Source organism: Panulirus ornatus, chromosome 21 (assembly GCF_036320965.1).
Source record: "Panulirus ornatus isolate Po-2019 chromosome 21, ASM3632096v1, whole genome shotgun sequence".
Lineage (NCBI taxonomy): Eukaryota > Metazoa > Arthropoda > Malacostraca > Decapoda > Palinuridae > Panulirus > Panulirus ornatus.
The window spans coordinates 7,258,882-7,280,470 of NC_092244.1; the positions used below are offsets into that span (position 1 = coordinate 7,258,882).

General features: G+C 41.8%; 1 protein-coding gene across 4 annotated transcripts in view; it reads left to right on the plus strand.

Annotated features, from left to right (window-relative positions):
* The window catches only part of LOC139756326 (uncharacterized), a 164,852-nt gene extending 161,189 nt beyond the window's left edge, over positions 1 to 3,663 (plus strand). For 2 of the 4 annotated variants that reach the window (XM_071675644.1, XM_071675643.1), the window contains exon 7: positions 1,482 to 3,658. In XM_071675644.1, coding sequence (XP_071531745.1) covers positions 1,482 to 2,530 — 1,049 coding nt within the window. In that variant the 3' untranslated portion in view covers positions 2,531 to 3,658. Of the gene's footprint in view, positions 1 to 1,481 lie in introns of all 4 variants that reach the window. The other 2 variants (XM_071675645.1, XM_071675646.1) reach the window with 2 other exon arrangements.
* Positions 3,664 to 21,589: the final 17,926 nt, after the last annotated feature.

Here is a 21,589-nt window from a genome sequence, read left to right on the forward strand (position 1 = left end):
AATTTCACTAATGAATGTCTTAACGCTAAAGGTTAATATGAGCTCAATGAAAATTAAAGACCAGCGTCGTAGTAAAAAAAGTGAAGGAATTTTTCACGGGCATGATAAAGTTGGCTGCCTTGGTGTGGCGCGGTGCGGGTGCTGGCGGTGGGTGTGGTGGTGTGGTGTACACAGGTGTGTGTGTGAAGTGTTAGTGTGGCGGAGGTGTGACGCAGGGGGTGTGGCCACGCCCAGCGTCGCCTCTCTTGGTTTACTTTACCTTGTGCATGATGATGATGATGATGATGATGAGGTTCTTATGCCGTAGCCTAGCCTAGCTCCCTCACCCTCCCTCCTCCACGGTTGGCTGGTCCCGGCCTGGCTGCTGCTGCTGCTGCTTGCTTGAGTCTCACGCTGTGAGGCCGCCACCCGCCCTGACGCCGTGTCTCTTGCAGGTGGCGGTGTCTGCGGCGGCGACGGCGGCTGCTTCGGGGACGCCGTGTGGTACCCGCGCGTCGTCCTGCGCCCCAAGACCTACCTATGCCCCTTCTGTGATAAGTGCTTCACCAACCGGCAGAGTCGTTCCCGCCACGTCCACCAGAAGCACGCGGCGGGCCTGGCGGGCACATGCGCCGTGTGCGGTCACGTCTACACCAACTTGCAGACCCGCTGTGCTCACACCCGCGTCCACTCACGCAAGATAAAGCCATAGCCCTCCGTGATGTCCCTGCTGACTCTGTGCTGGGGTCAGTGAATGTGGGGCCTCGCTCCCGCCCCAGCCGGCCGTTGTGGTGGGCTGGCCACAGTGTACCACCACTTGTACAACACTGACAATAAGTGGCCATACATTATACTGACAGTTTTTTCTCGGGTTGTGGTAGAGGAGCGCCCCCCTGTGTTTCCTTTAGGTGTGTAGGCGAGGCCAGGCCTCCCTCACCTGTAGTTCCCACCCCTGGTCATTCTCCAGTAACTCCTCATACGGCCCGCCTAACACTCATTACTAAAGCTTTAGCGCATATGGTAGGGCGCCCAAGATTCTCACTAAGCGTAGATCAGTGCCAATTCATCTTAATAGATACCTACAAAACTCTTCATAGAAAGTGATATCATATTTCATGTCATTGTTTTTGTAAATATATTTTGTCCCATCTAATGTATATATACACTGTTTTCGTATGAATAAAGCTGGAACTGGCTCTAATGATTTCGAATTTGTTGTTTTTTATCCTAACTTGAGTGAGGAGGGAAGGTGCGAGAGTGTGGCAGGTACGGGTGTGGTGTGTGAGGCGTGATTGGTGTGTGGTGCGGGAGGTGCTGGGTGAGTGTCACCTGTGTCGTGGAGCCGGTGGTGTGGGCGGCGCCCAGCGTGAGGTCCTACCCTCCTGCTCCGGTACAGTGTAGTGTGGTGAGGCAAGGCCCTGGGTAGTGTTGTGTAGTGTAGGTGTGCTGCTGCCTCTTGGCGCCTCTCCCCGTTTTCACCCCCGCCCGCCGTCTCTTTTCAGATGTGTCCGCCTTGATGGCGATCGCTAACGCTGTGCAGGCGACAGCGCCGTCGGACCGGCCCATGAAGTGTCCGCTGTGTATGGGCATCATCAAGCAGGCACGAAACCTGCGGCGCCACGTGTTCAAGCGACACCTCCCCGCTGCCAAGCGCGGTGAGATCACCGAGGCCGACGTCAAGAACGTACTGGAGAGCAAGCTGAAAGCCATCACGGTCACACCGCTCACGGAGGACGAGCTGCGCCAGGTGCAGCAGCGCACGCGCCGTAAGGGGAGTAAGACGCCGCGGAAAAAGAAAGGCATCGCGTCGCTGCCGGACGGGGTGAACGGGTCGAACATCAACGAGTCCGAGGTGACCATCCGGAAGCTGCCGCAGAAGAAAGATAAGAAGGATAAGGTAGGAGGTATGACCGTGTTGTCCTCCCCTCCCACCACACTGGCTGCAGGAGGCGAGGGTGGAAGAGAGGGGCGAGAAGACATCTTGCAGGAGGCGCTGGCGGCGCGGGACAAGGACTTGGCTCCACAGGACGAGGTGATGGACCTTGCTACCACTCAACAGCAGCTCCCGCCCATATCTGTGGTGGTGTCTCACAGCGGACACTCGGGCGTGCAAGTAGCGTCCCAACCCATGTCGCTCACCGTGACACAGACTGCTGCTGGTATTCACGCCCGCATACCGGCGGAGGCGGCGCTAGGGGCGGGGGTACGGCTGCAGGCCGACTCACCGCTGCCCCTGCACCGTGACCTGCCCACCATGCCGCCTATGGCGTTCGAGCCACAGGTGACCATCAGCGAGGGCCTGGTGACGTACCACACCACCTCTCCTTCTCAGGTTCTGACGCAGACCACCTCACCGTCTCCATCAGCGTCCGGCTACGCTCCGACCTCCTACTGGTCCCCCTCCGGGATGGGGCTCCCTGCTGGCACTTTCCAGCCCCACCAAAGTGTGTTCGCTCCGGCCCATTCCGAGTACTTCACGGCGGGCGTGCACATGACCCGCCCGTCCTCCCTGGAGCGCATGCAGCAACACCGCCGAAAGCCCTACCAGTAGAGGTGGCCAGGTCGCCGGTGCCGCCCACGGCGCCGGCCAGAGAGGCCCAGCCGCAGCCAGGCCTTCCTCCTGGCGCTGCCGGCTCGCCCTCCCGCACAGAGCCAGCAACACAGCCACGATATGTCTGTCTCCAGATAGAGCTGGTGCGGGCGGGTGCGGTGAAGGGCGTGGGCTGGCCTGGAGTGGACCAAAACGCCCTCACCACCACCGACCTCGTAGTGGAGTAGAGTACAAGATTTTTATATAGCAAGGACGGCAGTCATCTGTATGTCCAGTTATTTTAGTTCGTACTAATGGTACAAGTGAATTTTATGATTGAGATTAGTGTTTTTATCTGTGCTTTTCTTGTTGCTTGTCTCTTGGAAGAAGGTAGGTACATGGTTGTTGAAGTCACACTTAGAGCTGCCGAGGCTGCCTAGCTGTGCAGGTAGTTGTGTGCCTGGTAGTGCTGCTGCTGGCAAGTGTGTCAACATTGGTAGTACTGTCACATGTGTAGCAGTTGACGGTGTAACAAACTGGTGAGTGTCGGGCGGTGTATATGCGTGTGTGTGTGTGTGTGTGTGTGTGTGTGTATGTGTGTGTGTGAGACTCGTGCCACGCACACACACACCATATTACTGGTGTTGCTGTCTTGCCAACTCCTGTGCCCGTGGTGTACACCTGAGGTCTACACAAGGGTGAGTTTACTGTGTGAGGCTGTATGTTGCTGGAAGAAACTAAGAGACTTGTGTGTAAGTAAAATTCTCTGCTGTGTGAGATGCGCGAAGTAAACTTTATTCCACATAGTTTACAGATTGAGAACATTAAACTTTGTACAGTGATATGGAGTACATATTAAGGAAGATTTAGTAAATTGTACGTGTGTTTTGTTGGCCTGGTCCAGTAGGGAGGCGGTGCCTTGGGAGGAAGCTGGTGTGGCATGAGAGGGATGGTCTTCGTGATGGTACCTGTAACTGGAGGTGGCTTACATGACCCACGTGTTACGTTCTCACGGGTGAATACACGGAAATCCGATGAGTCAGTTCTTAAGATGCGAATAGAATTCTTATTGAGCGCAGTTATCTTGAATGTAACTATATAACTGTCCAGTCGTGTTTATGAACCAGTCATGAGTTGAGCCTTATGGGCTTTTTCTTGCCAGAAGTGTATGATATATATATACATATATATATATATATATATATATATATATATATATATATATATATATATATATATATATATATATATATATATATATATGTATATATATATATATATATATATTATATATATATATATATATATATATATATATATATATATATGTCTGATATGAGTAAATATATCCCTTCTGTGGAGGAGTTAGTCGTTAATACAAAGGATAGTTTATGTATGCTGTATAAGCTAAGATGTGATCATCTATATTCATGCTTGATTTCGAGAAAAATGCACATCCCATTTATTTTGGTCAACGTGTAATGATTGTGGACACGTGTCTGTGTTTCTCGTATGAAAGAGTTATTGACAGAGTGAGGGTACCTGACGCCGGTGTTTTTACCGTAAGTGAACAAGCGAAAGATATCAAAAAGTTTGGTTCGTATTAGAGTAAATAAGTTTATGAGAGAGAATGAGACGTATCATGTGCCTGGTAAATTCCTGTGGGAAGTCTTTTTATACTGTGTTCAGTTCGGGAATCGTACGTGTTAGGTTAGAAGAGTAGCCGATAGTGTTTTAGCTCCAATTATTTAGTATAGAATTGCCTCATCTGTTTGCGTGTCCTGCAGAAAATTGGGTGAGCATTTTGTTTTCATTTATTGATTTTTGTTAACGATATGGAACGTAAGAGAAAGTGATTCAGCAGAGGCAACGCCAGTTTACCAGCCACTTGTATTCCTTGGGTCAATTATTTGCCCTTAAGTGTAAATCGTCTGTTAAAAACACTTCCAGAGACAATGTCATAGAAAATGGTGCTGGGAGTCTCTACTGTGGCCACGCCATGAACGTGAACACGGGCATTAATGAAGAATTTCATATGTACATATACATATATATATATTTTTTATTTTTTTCTCACGTTATCCTTTATTTCAAACTGTCCCTGGGATTGAGATCTGGCACAGGAGAGGGAGGTATGCGAAGTGTGAGGGAGGGCCCCCTTGGCTCCAGGGATGTTAAAGTCCGCCACCACAAAAGTACTCCTCCTTCGCTGTGGTGCACAAGTTACTGTAAATAGAATGAATCATAATGTAGGTTTTAGTGGTGTTGATGTGGTTGGGGAGGATTTAGGGGGAAGGGTGTAGGCTTGCCTACCCACCCCCTCACGCCAACCTCGACACACACACACACACACACACTCTCTCATTAACAAAACATACGCTTTTAGTTTAGATGACAGATATTTTAGTGTAAGTAGTTGAACATTTCAGTTCCGGATCAATAAATACAGAATGTTTGTTTGCTACGGAATTTTTTAGGTATTCGGTCCTGTGATTCTAGTATAGAAACCAATGATGAATCAAAGGTGTCCTTCAAACTATATATATATATATATATATATATATATATATATATATATATATATATATATATATATATATATATATATATATTCCCAGGCTTTGCCTTCTTAAGGTTACACCGTGTGTAAAAGCCACCTGCGGTGAAGCTGTTTATTATTATCACTTGAAAATGAGTGCGGTCTCATCAGAGACCTTCTCGCTTCAAAGGAGTACATCCTGCTCCTGTTGCTGAGCGTAAGGCAGCTTTGGAGCAGCAGCAGGAACCCTTGGGAATAAGAGTGCTGGATAACACCAAGGCCCTCTCAGAAAGAGAGGTCCCGGGGTAATTATATATTCATAATTGCCCCAGGACACTTTTCTTGAAGGATCCTGGTGTGTTCTCAAGGATTCGTCCACGAGTTCCCGCAGCTCTAAGGCTGCGTTACATCCTGTAGCGGGGAAATGATTGACTCATTAGAGTGAAAGGTTCTTCGACGAGAGCGTATTCTCAGTCAAGAGACGATGATACAGCCTTACTAAATGTGACTTTTCGCTCACGTTGTAAACATTCATAGATGGAGTCTGATACGCCTGTATTTATATATATGTACTAAAAGTGTTGCCGGACTCAGCCTGCATGAGGTTACACCGCATGTGAAAAGTTGCCTTCAGCCACGTTGTAGCATCGTCACTGGACGAAAAGTAGTACAATCTCGTTGAGGAACTTCTCACTCCAAAGGAGTCCACCATTTCCTTGTTACAGATTGTAGCGCAGCCTTGAAGCTGCAGGAACCTGGAAAAGGTGTCCTGGGGTTATATATATATTTATATAATTATATTCTTATCTTTTATATTTTAATTTTGTTTTTAAAACATTCAGAAATATTTTGTCCTCCATATATTGTATATATGTTACTATGTCACTGAAAACAGTTTAATCCATTGTAGACAACAATATAACAAAATGATATTTTTTATAATTTATATTTTTGTATGATGTAGTGTTGTGTTGAAGAGAGTACGTGGTAAAGGCGCCAGCACTGGCGATGTTGGCCAGGACGACAAAATGTGTCTTGTTCTAGTGTTTGTCTGGGGTTTCTGTATCTATGTGTTTTATGCTGGAACGGTAGGCATAAGTATGCTTCAGGGAGGTGTGTGTGTCAGTGTGTGTGTGTGTTTGGCAAGATAGTACCTGGTTTAACCCCTCGACCAAGACATTACGACCATTGAGCACGATGATGCAGTCTTTGAACGTACCGTTCCAACCATTGGGTTTGATGCGCTTGGCCTCTGGCCTGACCCATGATGGTCTGGCCAGAATAAAACCATCGTGGCAAAGAGTGGTAACGATCGTGCTCATCGGGTAAAGAGTATACTTGGGCGGATGGAGGTTGGTCTACCATGGTTGTCAGCCATGGTATAGTAGTGTCAGTCATGTGTTACGAGTACAAGAAGCAATAGAAGTTTTGGTGTCAAGTGTTGGAATATATTGGCCTGTGGCACAAGGCATGGTAGAGGAGCGCAGTGCCAGCCCGGCAGCCCGAGCAGCTCTGGTGCCGCCCGACCCGCCGCCACGCCCTCCCACCCTTCCCATCTCCCTCCGCCAGGCGACCCTCCCGCCCTACCTACCTCCCTCCGCCAGACGACCTCCCGCCCTACCTACCTCCCTCCGTCAGACGATCCTCCCGACCTACCTACCTCCCTCCGCCAGACGGTCAGACGAATTCCCGCCCTACCTCCCTCCCTCCACCGGACGATCCTCCCGCCCTACCTACCTCCCTCCGCCAGAAGACCCTCCGGCCGTTTTTCTGACTCCTGTCTGGTCATGGGTCCCTGGTTAACCCCTTGAGCAGGACAGTATAACCCTTGGCCATGATAGCGGTCAGGTTAAAGGCTGCACCATCATACCAAAGGGTAGTTCTGTCGTCCTCAGAACTCTGCATGAGCGTTCGTTTGGGCCAAGTCTGAAGGAACATTCACTCAAGAATATGATTACTCCCTCCCTCTTACAGGACCGTGGAAGTACAAGTGGCACTCTCTTGAATGGATCAAAATACACGTAAAGGTGTTCAAGTCACTTGCTTTAGAGGCAGTGACCCAGATAAGGCCCCCGTGAAGGGCGGGAGGGCGGGGTCACAGCGTGGATCGGTCGGCGGCGGTAGGGCTACCAGTGTGAGGACGTACCGAGCACCTCCTCCTTCTCTGTCTCATCATGTGCCAAAGAAACCCGAGGGGGGGAGGGGGGCAGGGTGTGCGTCACAAGAACAGTATTCTGAAACCTTTGCGAGACGTTCGTCCCCGTGATTTTAGAACATTGCTGAGAGTTGGTGACGCGTAGTCGGATAAGTTTCTGTTGGGGGTACCTTTATTTTATTTTGTTATTATCATTACTTTTTTTTTCTTTTTTGCTTTGATGTGTAGTGAAGAGAATGTATATGAATATATATATATATATTATATATTTTATGTTTTAAGTCGAGTTATTCATGCATTCATTGAGTCATGGATGGCCAGTCGACCAGCGAACACAGTGCAGGTTTTCCGTAGAGAAAAGAAGTGTTTGTTTTCATATATTGTGCTTCTGATAAACTATTCACTATTTATTCTACAATAAAATTCTCTAGATATTTGATAGATATCTTTATACTCTCCCCGTTAACAGTGGCAGCATTGTAAGTGTCAACCCAACAGTGTTATTTTAGTTTCACGTCCATCGTTCTGAATTTTGGTGTGGCTGGTGTGGTGTTAGACTAATTTCTATATGAACAAAGTATGAGAAAATCAGAACTATAGAATTGCGGTGATTGTTTCCTCGAAGTTATATATATATATATATATATATATATATATATATATATATATATATATATATATATACACTGCTCATTGTGTGTACTGTGAAAGACAAAATTCTGTTCCTGAGATCAGGGAAAAACATCTCGTGGAAGCGAAATGTCTGGCGCGCGCTCCCTCTCATAACAGGAACAGTTGGTACCTCTGAGCGGTGAGATAAAGGTGAAAGAAAAAAGATTGTGAGATTTCTCACTTTTTACTTATATTTATCTTCAAATTTAGGTTGATCTAAAAGTTTTTTCTCAGTATGAACAAATTTAGTACAAGTGTATGGCATCGGTTAAAGGATTATTTGAACGTGGATCCGAACCAAGACGTGTAGTTTCAATATAGTCAGGCTTGCCAACTGTCAAAATTGTAGTGGAGGCAAGCTTTTCATTATGTTTAGCCAGATGTGAATAATCGTCGAACAAAACTGGGAACAGACTTTTGTCTTTGACTGTACGTAGAGGTCAGTGTCGGGCCATATCCGCCGGGGCGACGACCGCATGACTGTTGTGTGTGGGATAAAACTCTTTCGCTTCTAACTTCCTTATGGATCAGCTGTGTTATTTCTTCGTCACCTTCCACAGCTCATGTCGTTCACCGCTGGGACTTCTTTATATCAACATTGTAACTTTCAGCTGCTAACCTACGAGTCGACCACACCTGTTCCTCACCATCTGTAGCAGGCCAGGTGTAACGCCTGAACCTTAGTGACTGACAAGCTGGAGTCAGCTGTAACGCATGAACCTTGGTGATTAACAGGGTCAGCTGTAACGCCTGAACCATTGTCATTCAGAGTCAGCCGTTACGCCTAAACCCTAGTGACCAACGAGTTAGCTGTGATCCCTGAACCACGTGTCTCCCCTGTGACTCACCAGGACCAACCGTAATACGCCTGAACCTTGTGCCTCCTCCGTGATTCACAGGTTTATACCTGCTGTGTAATGCTGGACCTTGTCAAGACAGGTCAGCTGGAAAGGATGTATCGCATACGATCATTACCAAGTTATTTAAAGATTCACTCATTATGTTGCACGCGCTGCCAAGCACTAGACTGAGGGTTGGAACCCCGTGGACCATGACGGTACGAGCCTTGAACGTGACGATACTCCCCTTGAGCACGACCGTGCGACCTTTAGGGATGATGGCATGGCCTTTGACATGACTCGAGGATCGGATCAAAGACAAGGACACCATACCCGAAGGTCATAGTGATGTGCTCAAGGGATAACTATTATCTTGTGGAACAGTCATGAGGTAAGCTATGTCGGGAGGTAAAGACACTAAAATGTGGCGATACCGGGAGGTAGATATACGGGGAAGTAGAGGACATGGTGGTGTGTTAGGTGTACATGAGTGAATGGGGTAAGGAGGCCAGATGGCAGAGCCCGCTGAGGACGGGAGGACATCGACAGGTTAGTGGTGGTGGTGTAATGCGTGACTCTACTCATGGGAACGCCATCGTCAACACTGCACCAGAGTCGTTCATCACCTCCCTGCACGAGTCGACTTATACTGCCCGCCTCGCGTGACAAGAACTTCTCAGAGACTCGTATGAATTTTACGTGTTATTGCTGCCATAGATACAGATATTTTCATTAGTTTGTTGATATGGAACAAACACCGAGGGACATATCAACAGAACACTTGTGGAGAAGTCTGGGATTGCTTTGAACGACAGCTTACGTAGAGGAGGGGCAGTGGTCCACGGCTATAAAGGGAGGGAAAGGCAAGTAAAATGACGCGCGTGGAATCTAGGAACCAGGGCGTCCGGACCTCCGCCTCGGAACACGTCCTGCACACTGTGTTACATACGTCGTGCTGACAGTTCTCAGGGCATCAGTTCACATGATTCAAAAGCTACGCTAAAGAGATTGCTTCTGACCTCAGTCTCATGCACCGTCTATTACTCATTCACGATATCAGGGAGGTGACACAGATTGTCTGAGATACAAGGGAGAGAACGGAGAGTAAATTTGACTAATACGATGTTAAAGGCCTGAGTGAAGACTCAGCGCCTCGACTGCAACTTGGCACCAGGAGACGCAAGCGAAAGCTTCGAGTCGGGAGACGCCTACGCAGACCGTAGGAATACTGGGGAAACGTGTTCAAGAATTTTTTCGTCAAACAGTATATAGAGACAGGTACTCCATAAATCCTTATATATACGCAGTCTTGTTATATATATATATATATATATATATATATATATATATATATATATATATATATATATATATATATATATATATATATAATGTGTGTGTATATAATATTGGTGTTAGCGAACACTACCTGGTTGAGGTTACACCGCGAGTGAAAAGTCACCTTCGCAAGACTTTGCCGAAGGGGCGTAATGTCTTGTGAGAGACCGTCTTGCTCCAAAGGGTCCATCATTTCCCCTGCTTCTGATTGTATTTAGAGCAGCCTTGAAGTTGCAAGAGCCCCGGAAGAGGGGCCCTGAGGTTGTATATATAAATATATATATATATATATATATATATATATATATATATATATATATATATATATATATATATATATAACCCGGACGATGTACTAATCACACGAAAATGCACCTGGGACTTACCGTGTTTCATTATTCCTCGTGGTTATCGCCAACTATAAGATCACGCTCATCACTGTGACCTAGCTGGATGTCAGATCTGAGTAGTCAAAGGTTACCATTACTTACCGAGTTGAAAGTAAAGATACAGTTTGAAGCTCCATCGAATATCATGGGTAATTGGATAGAAGAGTGTACCGTCTGGATATGGAAAAGGTTCAAGTAGCTGCTACCACTGAACACAGGAAATGCATCACTTGAGAAAGATCCTGGTGAAGTACTGTATAGCTCCTGGTGTAGATGAGACAAGAGAGCAGATGCAGAAGGAAGAGGAGATAGGGACCAGTATAAGTGCCAGCATGTGAGGATTGTCGTGTGTCACTGCTGGATGCGTACATTCACTGGAGCAAAACTGGTGTATATTATTACGACTGTTAATGCATAATCATGTCTGGTATAGAGGTTAAAATTTGCTGTTAGTGAGGATAGGAAACCTGAAAATAATCACGATGGTTGTACAGTAGTTGAAGGAGAACGTGACGTTTGAAAAGGAGACACACCGGCAGGATAAAGCAGATAGCTATCAAGAAGGACTCGATCGGAGTGGAACTTTGTTTATACCGCAGTACGAGACTTAGGAACAGGTTGTATCGTGGTGTTCATGGGAAACGTTCGATCCATCTACACTCCTTGCTTCGGCAGAAGATCCAACAGAAGCAGTGAGAGGAGTCGGTAAAACATGTTTAACACGTAACTCTTGGGCTGAGTTACTGGTGTAAGGTTAAAATCTGGAGAACAAGGATGAGATGGTGTTCATTTATGTACTGATGGGCTGTGGGAGCTGCCATGGCGTGTCTTGAAAGTCTAGGGTTGTAGGCTTGAAGTCTGGATGGATGTGACTGTTCAGGATGATGTGTGCTGATGAAGCCATGGTAATAAAGCGGTTGTTATGGGAGTCACAGTCAGTTGGAAAACTCGTTACGAAAAAACAAAGACGAATGTAAATAAAATCATTATGGCTGTTACTTAGGAAGGAGATCGGAAATGTCAAATATGTATTGATTGACAGATTACAGTTTAGACGTTTTGTTTTTCTTTCAGGAAGCATATGATGACTTTTAGAAGCAGGCGAACAACTAGAGACTTTCAAAAAAAGATATTTAGAATTATGTTATATTATTTCGTGTAACGTTTCGTTTTATCCTCGGCAGCTCTTTTGAGCACATTTTGTGAATTATGCAAAAAGAATCTTTACTAGTCTTCAAACTCCTAATAGGAAATACCTGACAAACGGACACAGACAGGAGTGTGTTTCGAGCAATATGCCATACATCACCTGAGTCAGGCCGATCTAGTTCTGTATTTCATTAGTTTACTGTTTGCACTTTCCCTCTGAACATTTATACATACTACATTGTAGAAGAACTAATGTCAGTCTATCTCAGACTTGCCAAATACATGATTTCGGTTAAACTGCAATGAATCTTAGAATTATTCGCTTGCATCGGCAGATCTTAGCAACAGGATCAACTAGTTTTGATAATGGCTTCGTTTTTTAAATGCTCTTGGGAACTACTTTTTTTTTTTTTTTCAATAATTCACCTTAAGGTTTCTGATTAAGGGAAATGACATTTCTTTGACCGAACCACATAAAGTCTTTTCAAAGACTTCCATGTAGCTTTTATATCTTGTGAGGATGACAGTAATGTGACATATTGAGTAAAATTGGTCTCGAGAATCAGTTTGCAGAATTGGATTTACACAAAAGGCAAAAAGCAGATTTATAAAGGGTGATTGATTATAAAATTTGTTGGCAAGTTAAATGTTCTGGTTATCCTCGCACTTGTTCCCTCGAGCATCATGGAAAATCCCTAGCATTTAAATTAACTTCTGACGGAACTTTACAATATTTGGAAGTAGCTTGCGATGATTGGCTAGGCTTGAGTGGACTGCGTTGCAGCAGCTTTTACCTGAGGCTTCTGCAGATATCGAACTATCCCACATCACACTGTGAACACATCCAGCTGCACACTATTGTCAGCGACAGTGAACTTGCTTTCATTAACATGAAGCTAAGCAGTGGTACTCAGGTCTTCCCACCGTCGCTGCTTCTGCTGCTTCCACTGACACGCCAAAGGTAGGATGTTCACCCTTATCCACGCCACGCCACCAGTCTGATGAAACTTGCGGTCTCTATTGATATTCTCAGTACCTATTTGAAATTACTGATCAGACCTAAATGAGCGATATGTTTAATAGGCAGTGTCCCAAATGATATTTGAATTTGATTATGTTGCTTGAAAAATTTGATTCAGATGCCATAATGGATCGTTCTTAATTTCATGTATAGGAAGGAATTCTTGGACAAAATTTGCAATAGAAATTTTTTATTTTGATGAACATTTGATGTTATTTAATTGGTTTTCATCTCCGGCAGTTTAGGTATTAACATTTTAGACATACAGTCTGCGATAAGGTCACATATGTAGTACAAAATCGATATCCATGTACATTTAGAATTGCTGTTTTAGTTCCTTTCCCCCAAAATGTAACAGATCTATTGAATTCAATATTTTGTGCGAATGTTGAAGCAATCAGATAACATATTCATTCTAGTAGTCAGGGTTGACCATCGAAGATCACCAATTTCTGGTCAAACACATCTTTGCTTTAAGAATACAAACAGGCAAAAAATGCATTGATGGGCCACTTGCAAGGTTTTCAGCCGTTTCAACAACATTTTTGGGTAGTTTGGTGTCCATCACCATCTTGAACGCCTTTGTTGTTCTTGGTCTCTTGTTCCCTTGAACATTATTTTATGGTCTCTCGTTCCCTTGAACCCCTTCATTATTCTTGGTCTCTTATTGTCTTGAGCACCTTCATTGTTCTTGTCTTTTGTTCCCTTGTGACTTAACAGCTGTGAAATATGAGAACCTTGGCTGTGCACTTGGAGTAAAGGTCCTTGTGAATAACTACTGTGCGAGGTTGAGCTACCCAGGACTTTCAGAGTTTTATCCGGCTTGCAATGGCCGTCTGAAAAAGTAACCTGGGGAAATTGCTGGTCCCTACGGGCTCACTCAATTCCTGAAGTTTTCTTCATTAATTGGTCTTTTCCTCCGGATCCTCAGCGTGCGTGAGGTCCGGAGCTAATGCAGGTGTCGGGCACTCATCCTTTCAGTTCTTTTTTCTATGCATTGTTGTCAGGGAACGCTGTCAGCTTGCTTACCAAGTATTTCTGCGCTTCGGTGCCTTTTATCAAAGTCACGCATTTTTTCCTGTGAACATGTCTTGCCACAGTGCTTTCGCTCCACTGTTTTGGGATGATACTTTCTTCAGCGTCAGTTATTTGCATTTTACATTTATTTTATGTGTGGTAAAGTATGATTGAAGTAACGAGAGGAAAAAGATAATACCCAGCCACTAAATCAGTAACTTTATTGCATTTATCTCGAATATGAGATTCAGATTGGCTGCCGTTGATGTAAACACAGTGTTTTGAGTTTTGATGCTACTTTTTTTTTTATTTAGTTTATGATTCAGTAATCCTCTTCCTGACTGACTTGCTGGTCTAAAGGCTCCGTTATGGTAGTTAGATTGAGGTTCTCGCAATTTTCCAGAGAAAGTAATGTGAACACAAAGCGAATATAAATTTATATTTTCCAAAAGACATATCTTTCGTTTTGTTTAATATCTTTCTCTGTTATGATTAAGATGGAAAATTTTTACACGGTTGGTGATAACTTGTAAGTATAAGCTATTTTCTCTCTATGGCACTTTTTTCTAACATTTTATAGTAGTTTGCCATATATATATATATATATATATATATATATATATATATATATATATATATATATATATATATATATATAGTGTCATTTAGGCTCACTTACGACAAAAATCTGAAAACTACCATAAAATGAAGAATCACTACATTGCAGATATTGAAATATCGAGTATGTTTATATTATAAATTGTCCATATGCATGAGTGTATATGGTTTTAAGGATTATATATACCTAAAACTTCTAGGTGTTAATAGACTTTTCGGTTGGTGGATGTAAGTTGAAGTTGACGGCCTTAATGATCTTGGTAGTTTATAAGCAGAAAGCCCAACTTACAGAATACTCGAAGTAGATTTAGATGGTTCACCGGTGAACCAAGGGCTAGTGGGTCAAGTGGCCTACCACCCTATATGTTTAGAAAAAAATTGTTTGGTATATGGAATGAAGGTTCTCGGAAGTCAGTTACATATGGGAGGAGATTTTGGTGTGATGGAATTCGTGACTTCGTCTCCTTATACTAACCAGTCACAACGGTTATGGCGCAAGGTCGGAAACCAAGCAACAAATGTTCCACATTTAACCTTCATTGAATGTATGCCACACTAAAGTGTAAAATCGGGGTTGTTTAGGTTCTAACATACAAACGGTTGAAGCGAATATACCCGCACAACATGAGCGGTTGTCATATTCTTAAAACCTTTCTGAATGGTATTATTTTGACAACTTATGAATGTTATATATATATTATTCTCGTCAGACCAATTGCAGGCTAGAGTTAGTCAGTGCAGCTCTTTATTAAAACTACCTCCCGCTAATATTTCACACATAAAATGTATTCACTCAATAATTTTGATTATAATGTATTCAATTTGTGTATAAAAACCATGTATAAATTGGATATTTGGTAGCTAGACGTGTCGGCGTGGCCAGAAGCAGGATGTCGCTGTCTGCCACTTTACCACATTATGCGTCTGCCACCACACTGGTCGTGTCTCTACACTGGCAAGTTATTGCAGCTAGTATTACTTAGTTGATTTTGAACTTATTTACTTATGGTTTAGTGTCAGTTAAAAGTGCAAGTGAATGTTCAAAATATACAAATTTAGGGCATATGTCAACTTATGGTTAATATTCACGTTATTAAAATAGACGCTGATATGGCGTTCATTTTAGTTCCAGGACTTGAATGAATTTCTATTTAAAGTTCAAGTATCAAAGTACAATAAAGTCTCCGGTGATATTGCCGGATAAGCTTCGAATGTTCATGATAATGTAGGAAAAGTTTCCGCAGAATCCAAAGTACAGTATTAAGATTATTGCCTTTTTTATTGGACAAAATTGAGAGAAAAGCTTGAGGGTTTCCTCCGTGGTATTTTCAATGCCGCAGTCAGAAATGGAGGTCAGTACAATATTTTGCCTACAACAATTATCTGGTCAACTTGACGACCGTAGAAAAGAAGGGGGAGATAATCCAGATCATGAGAGCCAACACTTGAATTTTGTGAATCGCCTGCGGCATTAAGGTAATTTTTCTTTTAAGTTCATTGTATGATATTTTCTTTTTTAGAAAACATATTAGTATAAATGTGACAGTAGTACAGTTATCTCAGAAACTGGGATATAGTGTGGTCGCTCGTGCCTCGCTCCGTCAGCTCTGGTGTTCCCACAGCAGCTATTTTATGTAGGAGAGGCGACACATATACATTTCTACAGTAAAACTCGTCTGTTTTTCCACTTTTTTTTTTGGGGGGGGGGGTGTAACTCCACTTGCTGAAGTATAGTGTCACTTATTGAGGGGGGTGGGGTGCCGAACACACTGGTGAGGAGTATGAACCTCGCTTGAAGGAGGTGGACGTTCAGAACAGACAGTATGCGCCTTTCCTGAAATAAACTTATCGATCGTCGTCCCCCATCATTTTGAAATAGTGAAATTAGAATTTCTGTTCATAGTACGGAAGTTACAAATTCTCCGCTTACTCATGTCGAAAGAAATTTCATCATGCAATTAATTATACGAAACTTCAGGAGGTAAACTGAATGTGTCAAAGTATTAAAAGGTTCGATATATATTCCTTTTCCATAGAGCATTACTTAAGCCCGCATCTTTAAGTCTGTGAACACAATGTAACAGACGTCTGATGTAAAGCATTAATACGTAATCATTTGCTGAATTTATTTTGTTTGGGCATAAACAAGGGCATTTTCACAGATCTCATGATAATTTCTCTACGACTGATACAAGAATTTTTATAAATTCTTTTGGTTTGTAAGGTATTTGTTGTCATGAGAAAGATACGAACTTCGTTGTTATTTTTTCGTTTCACCAAGTCTAATTTATCTTGAAAAAAATGTCCATAGTTACATGTGAATAAAAAATATTGAATTTATAGTATTTTTATTATACTTATAACATCAAAACTTGCAGAAAAAAGACTGGAATTAAATTAACTTGTCCTTGAATTTGTGAAAGGGGTATATAAAGATTTAATCAAAAACTTTCATCACAAAACCATAAAGACCGTACTCCATTAGATTAGGTTTTATTTTTCACACTAGACACCAGTGCAACACTGTCCAGATGTGATCAGTAGGAATAGTATTACGGATATATTTACTTTGCTATTATAGGACTGCTTGGTTGGTGTAAAAGATGTGTTGCTGAGAGTCATGACTACACAGCCATTATCGCCCCTCCACATGGTTTCAACATTCAGAGTTACTAATTTTGTGATCATAGTATATAATAAATAAATCTGGTCACTCAAGTAGTATTCTTGATCCAATATCATTCCGCCAGCAGCTCCAAACGAGCGGCTGGTGAGCCCCAGTTGACCATTTAGGTTTCTAAGTAAGAATTCTTAAGACGCTATATATATATATATATATATATATATATATATATATGACAAAGAGGATATATGCGTCAGGTGGAGGGAACAAGAAGTGGGAGATCAAATTAGAGGTGAAAGATGGACTGAAAAAAATTTTGAATGATTGGGCCCTGAACATGCAGGAGGGTGAAAAGCGTGCACGGAATAGAGTAAATTGGAACGATGTGGTATCCTAGGGTCGACATACTGTCAGTGCACTGAGCCAGGGCATGTGAAACGTGTGAGGTAAACCATGGAAAGGTCTATGGGGCCTGGATATGGACAGGGAGCTGTGGTTTCGGTGCATTACACACGCCAGCTAGAGACGAGTGTGAGCGGATGTTTCCTGGTGCTACTTCGCTGGCGCATAGGGTGGCGATGCTGTTTCTTGTGGGGCAGGATGGCGCCAGAAATGGATGAAGGCTAATAAGTATGAATATGTAAATGTGTATATATGTATGTTTATGTATATATGTATATGTACGTATATGTGCATATATGTATATATGTGTGTATATAAGTGGAAGGGTCTTTCTTCGTCTGTGTCCTAGCGCTTCCTCGCTGACGCGGGAAACGGCGATTAAGTATATAAATAAATAAATATATATATATATATATATATATATATATATATATATATATATATATATATATATATATATATATATATAATCAGAAAATCACAAGTGTGACTTCATAAATGGAGAAACAACTTGGATAAGGTAGCTCGAGAATCATGAGCGCTTTCGTGTATTACATCTGTAACTAGTCCTCTTAAGATGTGGTAATATACGAAAGCAAAGCTCTCAGGATTCTCCTGTTTCCTTTTCCTAGTGAATATATATATATATATATATATATATATATATATATATATATATATATATATATATATATATATATATTCCTATGAGTCCACGGGGAAAATTAAACACGATAAGTGTTTCATTATCCCCTTGGACTCAGAGGAAAATCTTGATCACGCGCAAAATTGTGATCCTTTCCAATATATATATATATATATATATATATATATATATATATATATATATATATATATATATATATATATAGTGAAATAGAATTCTGAGTGAACAGACAAACGAAATTAGGATCATAGGGTATGTCGAATCGAAATAGCAACTTCCGTAAATACAGAGTTTTAAAGGAAAACGACGCCATGGAGCCCTGTGGTGAGGTGACACAAAGAGCCACGGGAGCAGCTGAACCACTGAACGGATGGCCTGAACGCACCATCACTTTTGTTATGAACAGATCATGTTTTCGGATACTCATTTAAGATATTAAGAGAATAACCACAAGAATATGAAGAAAAGAACACGCTTCTATTCAAACGAGTTACAGATCCTGGAACTGCCAGTACCAACCAAGTTCAAGTTTTGGACTTTTGGAGTCACCCTGCTGTATGTAAGTATGAATAAGGCTTTGATACTATCTGCATGTCAAGTGATATGCGTTAGTGTTTCAGAACGTTTATAAATACCATAGTCAATTCCCTACAATGTGAGAGTGCTCCAAACAGCTCCAGAAAGGAAATAGACGAACTACCTGACACCTAACATCACGGAAATGGCGATATTCTTGGTATTTTGTAATTTTCTTCATCTTCCGTCCACTGCCTTCACATTTGCTATCTGCTACATGATATAACCATGCCATACTAGGTGTCAAATGCCACCAGGTAATGAGATATGCATGTAGTCATTGGATATAACGTGACGGAATGGACCAGGTCGTGCTACAAGGGTCATATATGAGAGCGTATGTGGCTTCAAGACATCTTCATAACCTAAAGAAGGTGTTAAGGATTTTTCGACAGGTGGATGTATCTTGACTTAGACGACTTGAATGACCAAGGCAGTCGTCGGGACTAAATCCCTCACAGCCAGTCATTAATGCTATGACCCCTCACATATAATTCGTATGTTCTGATGCTCTATCGTGTTCCCCGTCGAGTTAGGTTTGGATGTCTGGGAGGCAAAAGTCCTGGATGGGAGTTAAGCAAGGTTAGTGTTTGATTAGTTTAACTTGAGAAGTTATCTGATCACTTGTATGATGACATACAAAAGGCATGTGTCATAGCATTAACTAGTCCATTCCAGAGATTTATGTCCCGTTATTGTCTGTTGTTTTTGCTTGGGTGACGGATTATCCCGAAAGATTTGTCTATGTCGACAAAGGTAGCTTTTTCGGCCTCTTCCGGTATTAAAAGGATACAGAGTCTGTTTCATTAGGCCACAACGAATTTAGAAAGAAAATTCACTAGAAATAGACAAATTAAGACGTACATAAAAACACTTTAAAAGACAGTGATACATGTCGGATGACGTCAAGACGCACTGGACCCACTACACTGAAAATTGTATATGTAAGATTATTAACGGACTTTACGCAATAAAAAAAAAGGTAAAATGAGCACTCACTACAACAAGAACACAGGCGAATCCAAACCTCCCTGTGGCCAGCTACCAGCATAACTCCAGCTTAAGCAAGCTGGTTAGTATAAAGAAGATCCCACTCTTTCTCTCGTCCTAAAATTCACTCACTCCTTACTTTTCTCTTCCGGATAATTTCTTCCTTCTAGCCATGTCTTTCACCTTGCATTAACAAGAGGCAAGCCTAGTCCGCCCGCACCAGCCGCAAGAGTCTGTGACTGCAGGTACCCAGGGAGGCGCCGCGCATGCTGCTGTTTCGCCCACCACAGGTATGTGAACAAAAAATTCTCTAATGTCATGTAACATGCTCTTTAGTTATACTTTACTGTCATGTAAGATCCATCAACCGCTTTCTGGATTTAGCTGCTTCATTTAGCTCCACATCGGAGATTTTTGTAATATTCCTTTGATATTTTAGATATAGAAGAAACAAGAGTAATGCTCCAACATATCTTGAAATACATGTACTTTAGCATCACAAACAAACCCTATTTGTTTTCATGTGCAAAGGAAAGATATTAACCAACATGATATAACCAACCGTACATGGTGAATCAGCCAAGTACAATATAAGAATTCATGAAATGATTGATATACAGGATTTGATGGCAATATATACAGGGAGTACTAGTGACAGCGCTAGTGTCCCATTTCGTATCTTTATACGGCATAAAGTTAAAATTCAAAAATATCAATGTACTTGGCGTATATTATAGCTGAGAATATGTTACAAAGAACTGTGTGAATATTGGCGGGTATATTACCCGGAAGCTGTATCGTACACATCAAACAAAAGGAAAAGATTATAAACACTATATATATATATATATATATATATATATATATATATATATATATATATATATATATATGAAATCCTTTAAAAGTAGAGTTAGTATCTTTGGGGAGTGGTGGTGGTAGGCATGCAGCTGATAAACAAGAACAGCATACCCGGAGATCCAATGAGTGAAAGGCTACGTCGGTGGACAACGCGTCATCAACTGCGTCCTAGGACGGCCATTTACGGGGCTCTTTATATAAAGGTGAGGAACTGATCGGTCAGGGAAGACGATACGAGTAAGCTTATGGTGAGTTGTAAATTGACCGGTGGACACATCGTTTTTTGGACCGATAAATTAAGAATGGCCGGGTAATGAATGGGGTTGATTGTGCTGCAACATGTAATTCTTGGGATTAGATTTGGTGTTTCCTGAATTGCGAACTGTGCTTTTGGTAAAAGGGGTTCAACATTTCGACAAATTCCAGTTCATTTGATTCTTGGAAACACTTCTATAAAGTTTAGTTTTTACCGTATTTAGATTTTCAAAGTTAAAATGTTACTCCTGACGAGGGACAAGCAGAGGACGGCGATAGACAAAGCCATTTTGCTGTGTTTTTGGTGGATATGGAAGGAAGAATGACGCCCTTTGATAATGCATATATGAGTTTTCAGTGTTGAAATGAGAATTACTTTTAAAGGTAAATGGCCAGGAGAAAGAATAACGTGGTAAATTTTTATTAATAAATGGTCATAAATGGTCGGATGGTCGTTATGAGGATTGAATAGTTAGTGGTGATTAAGAGAGGAAAAATTACACAAGTCTTATCCCGATCCACTGTAAAATTCATTTTTACATATCCGAGTGTGTGCAAAATGCTGATTACCTGTTAACTATGCTTGATACATCACTATTTATTACACATCAATTTCATATAAGTTGACGATTGCGTAGTAAAATATGCATGATAATATTTCTTCGGCACAGTAGATGGAAGAAACATAAATGATTAATCCTAATCATTCACGAAATTACGAAATGAATCCTTATAAACTAATGGTGCATTATTGACATTATTAGCGTAAACTTATAATTTGATACATAAATTATTTCCATTAATTATATATATATATATATATATATATATATATATATATATATATATATATATATATATATATATATATATATATATATATATATATATATATATATATATATATATATATATATATATATATATATATATATATATATGATCATTTAGTAGATATTCATAACCCTT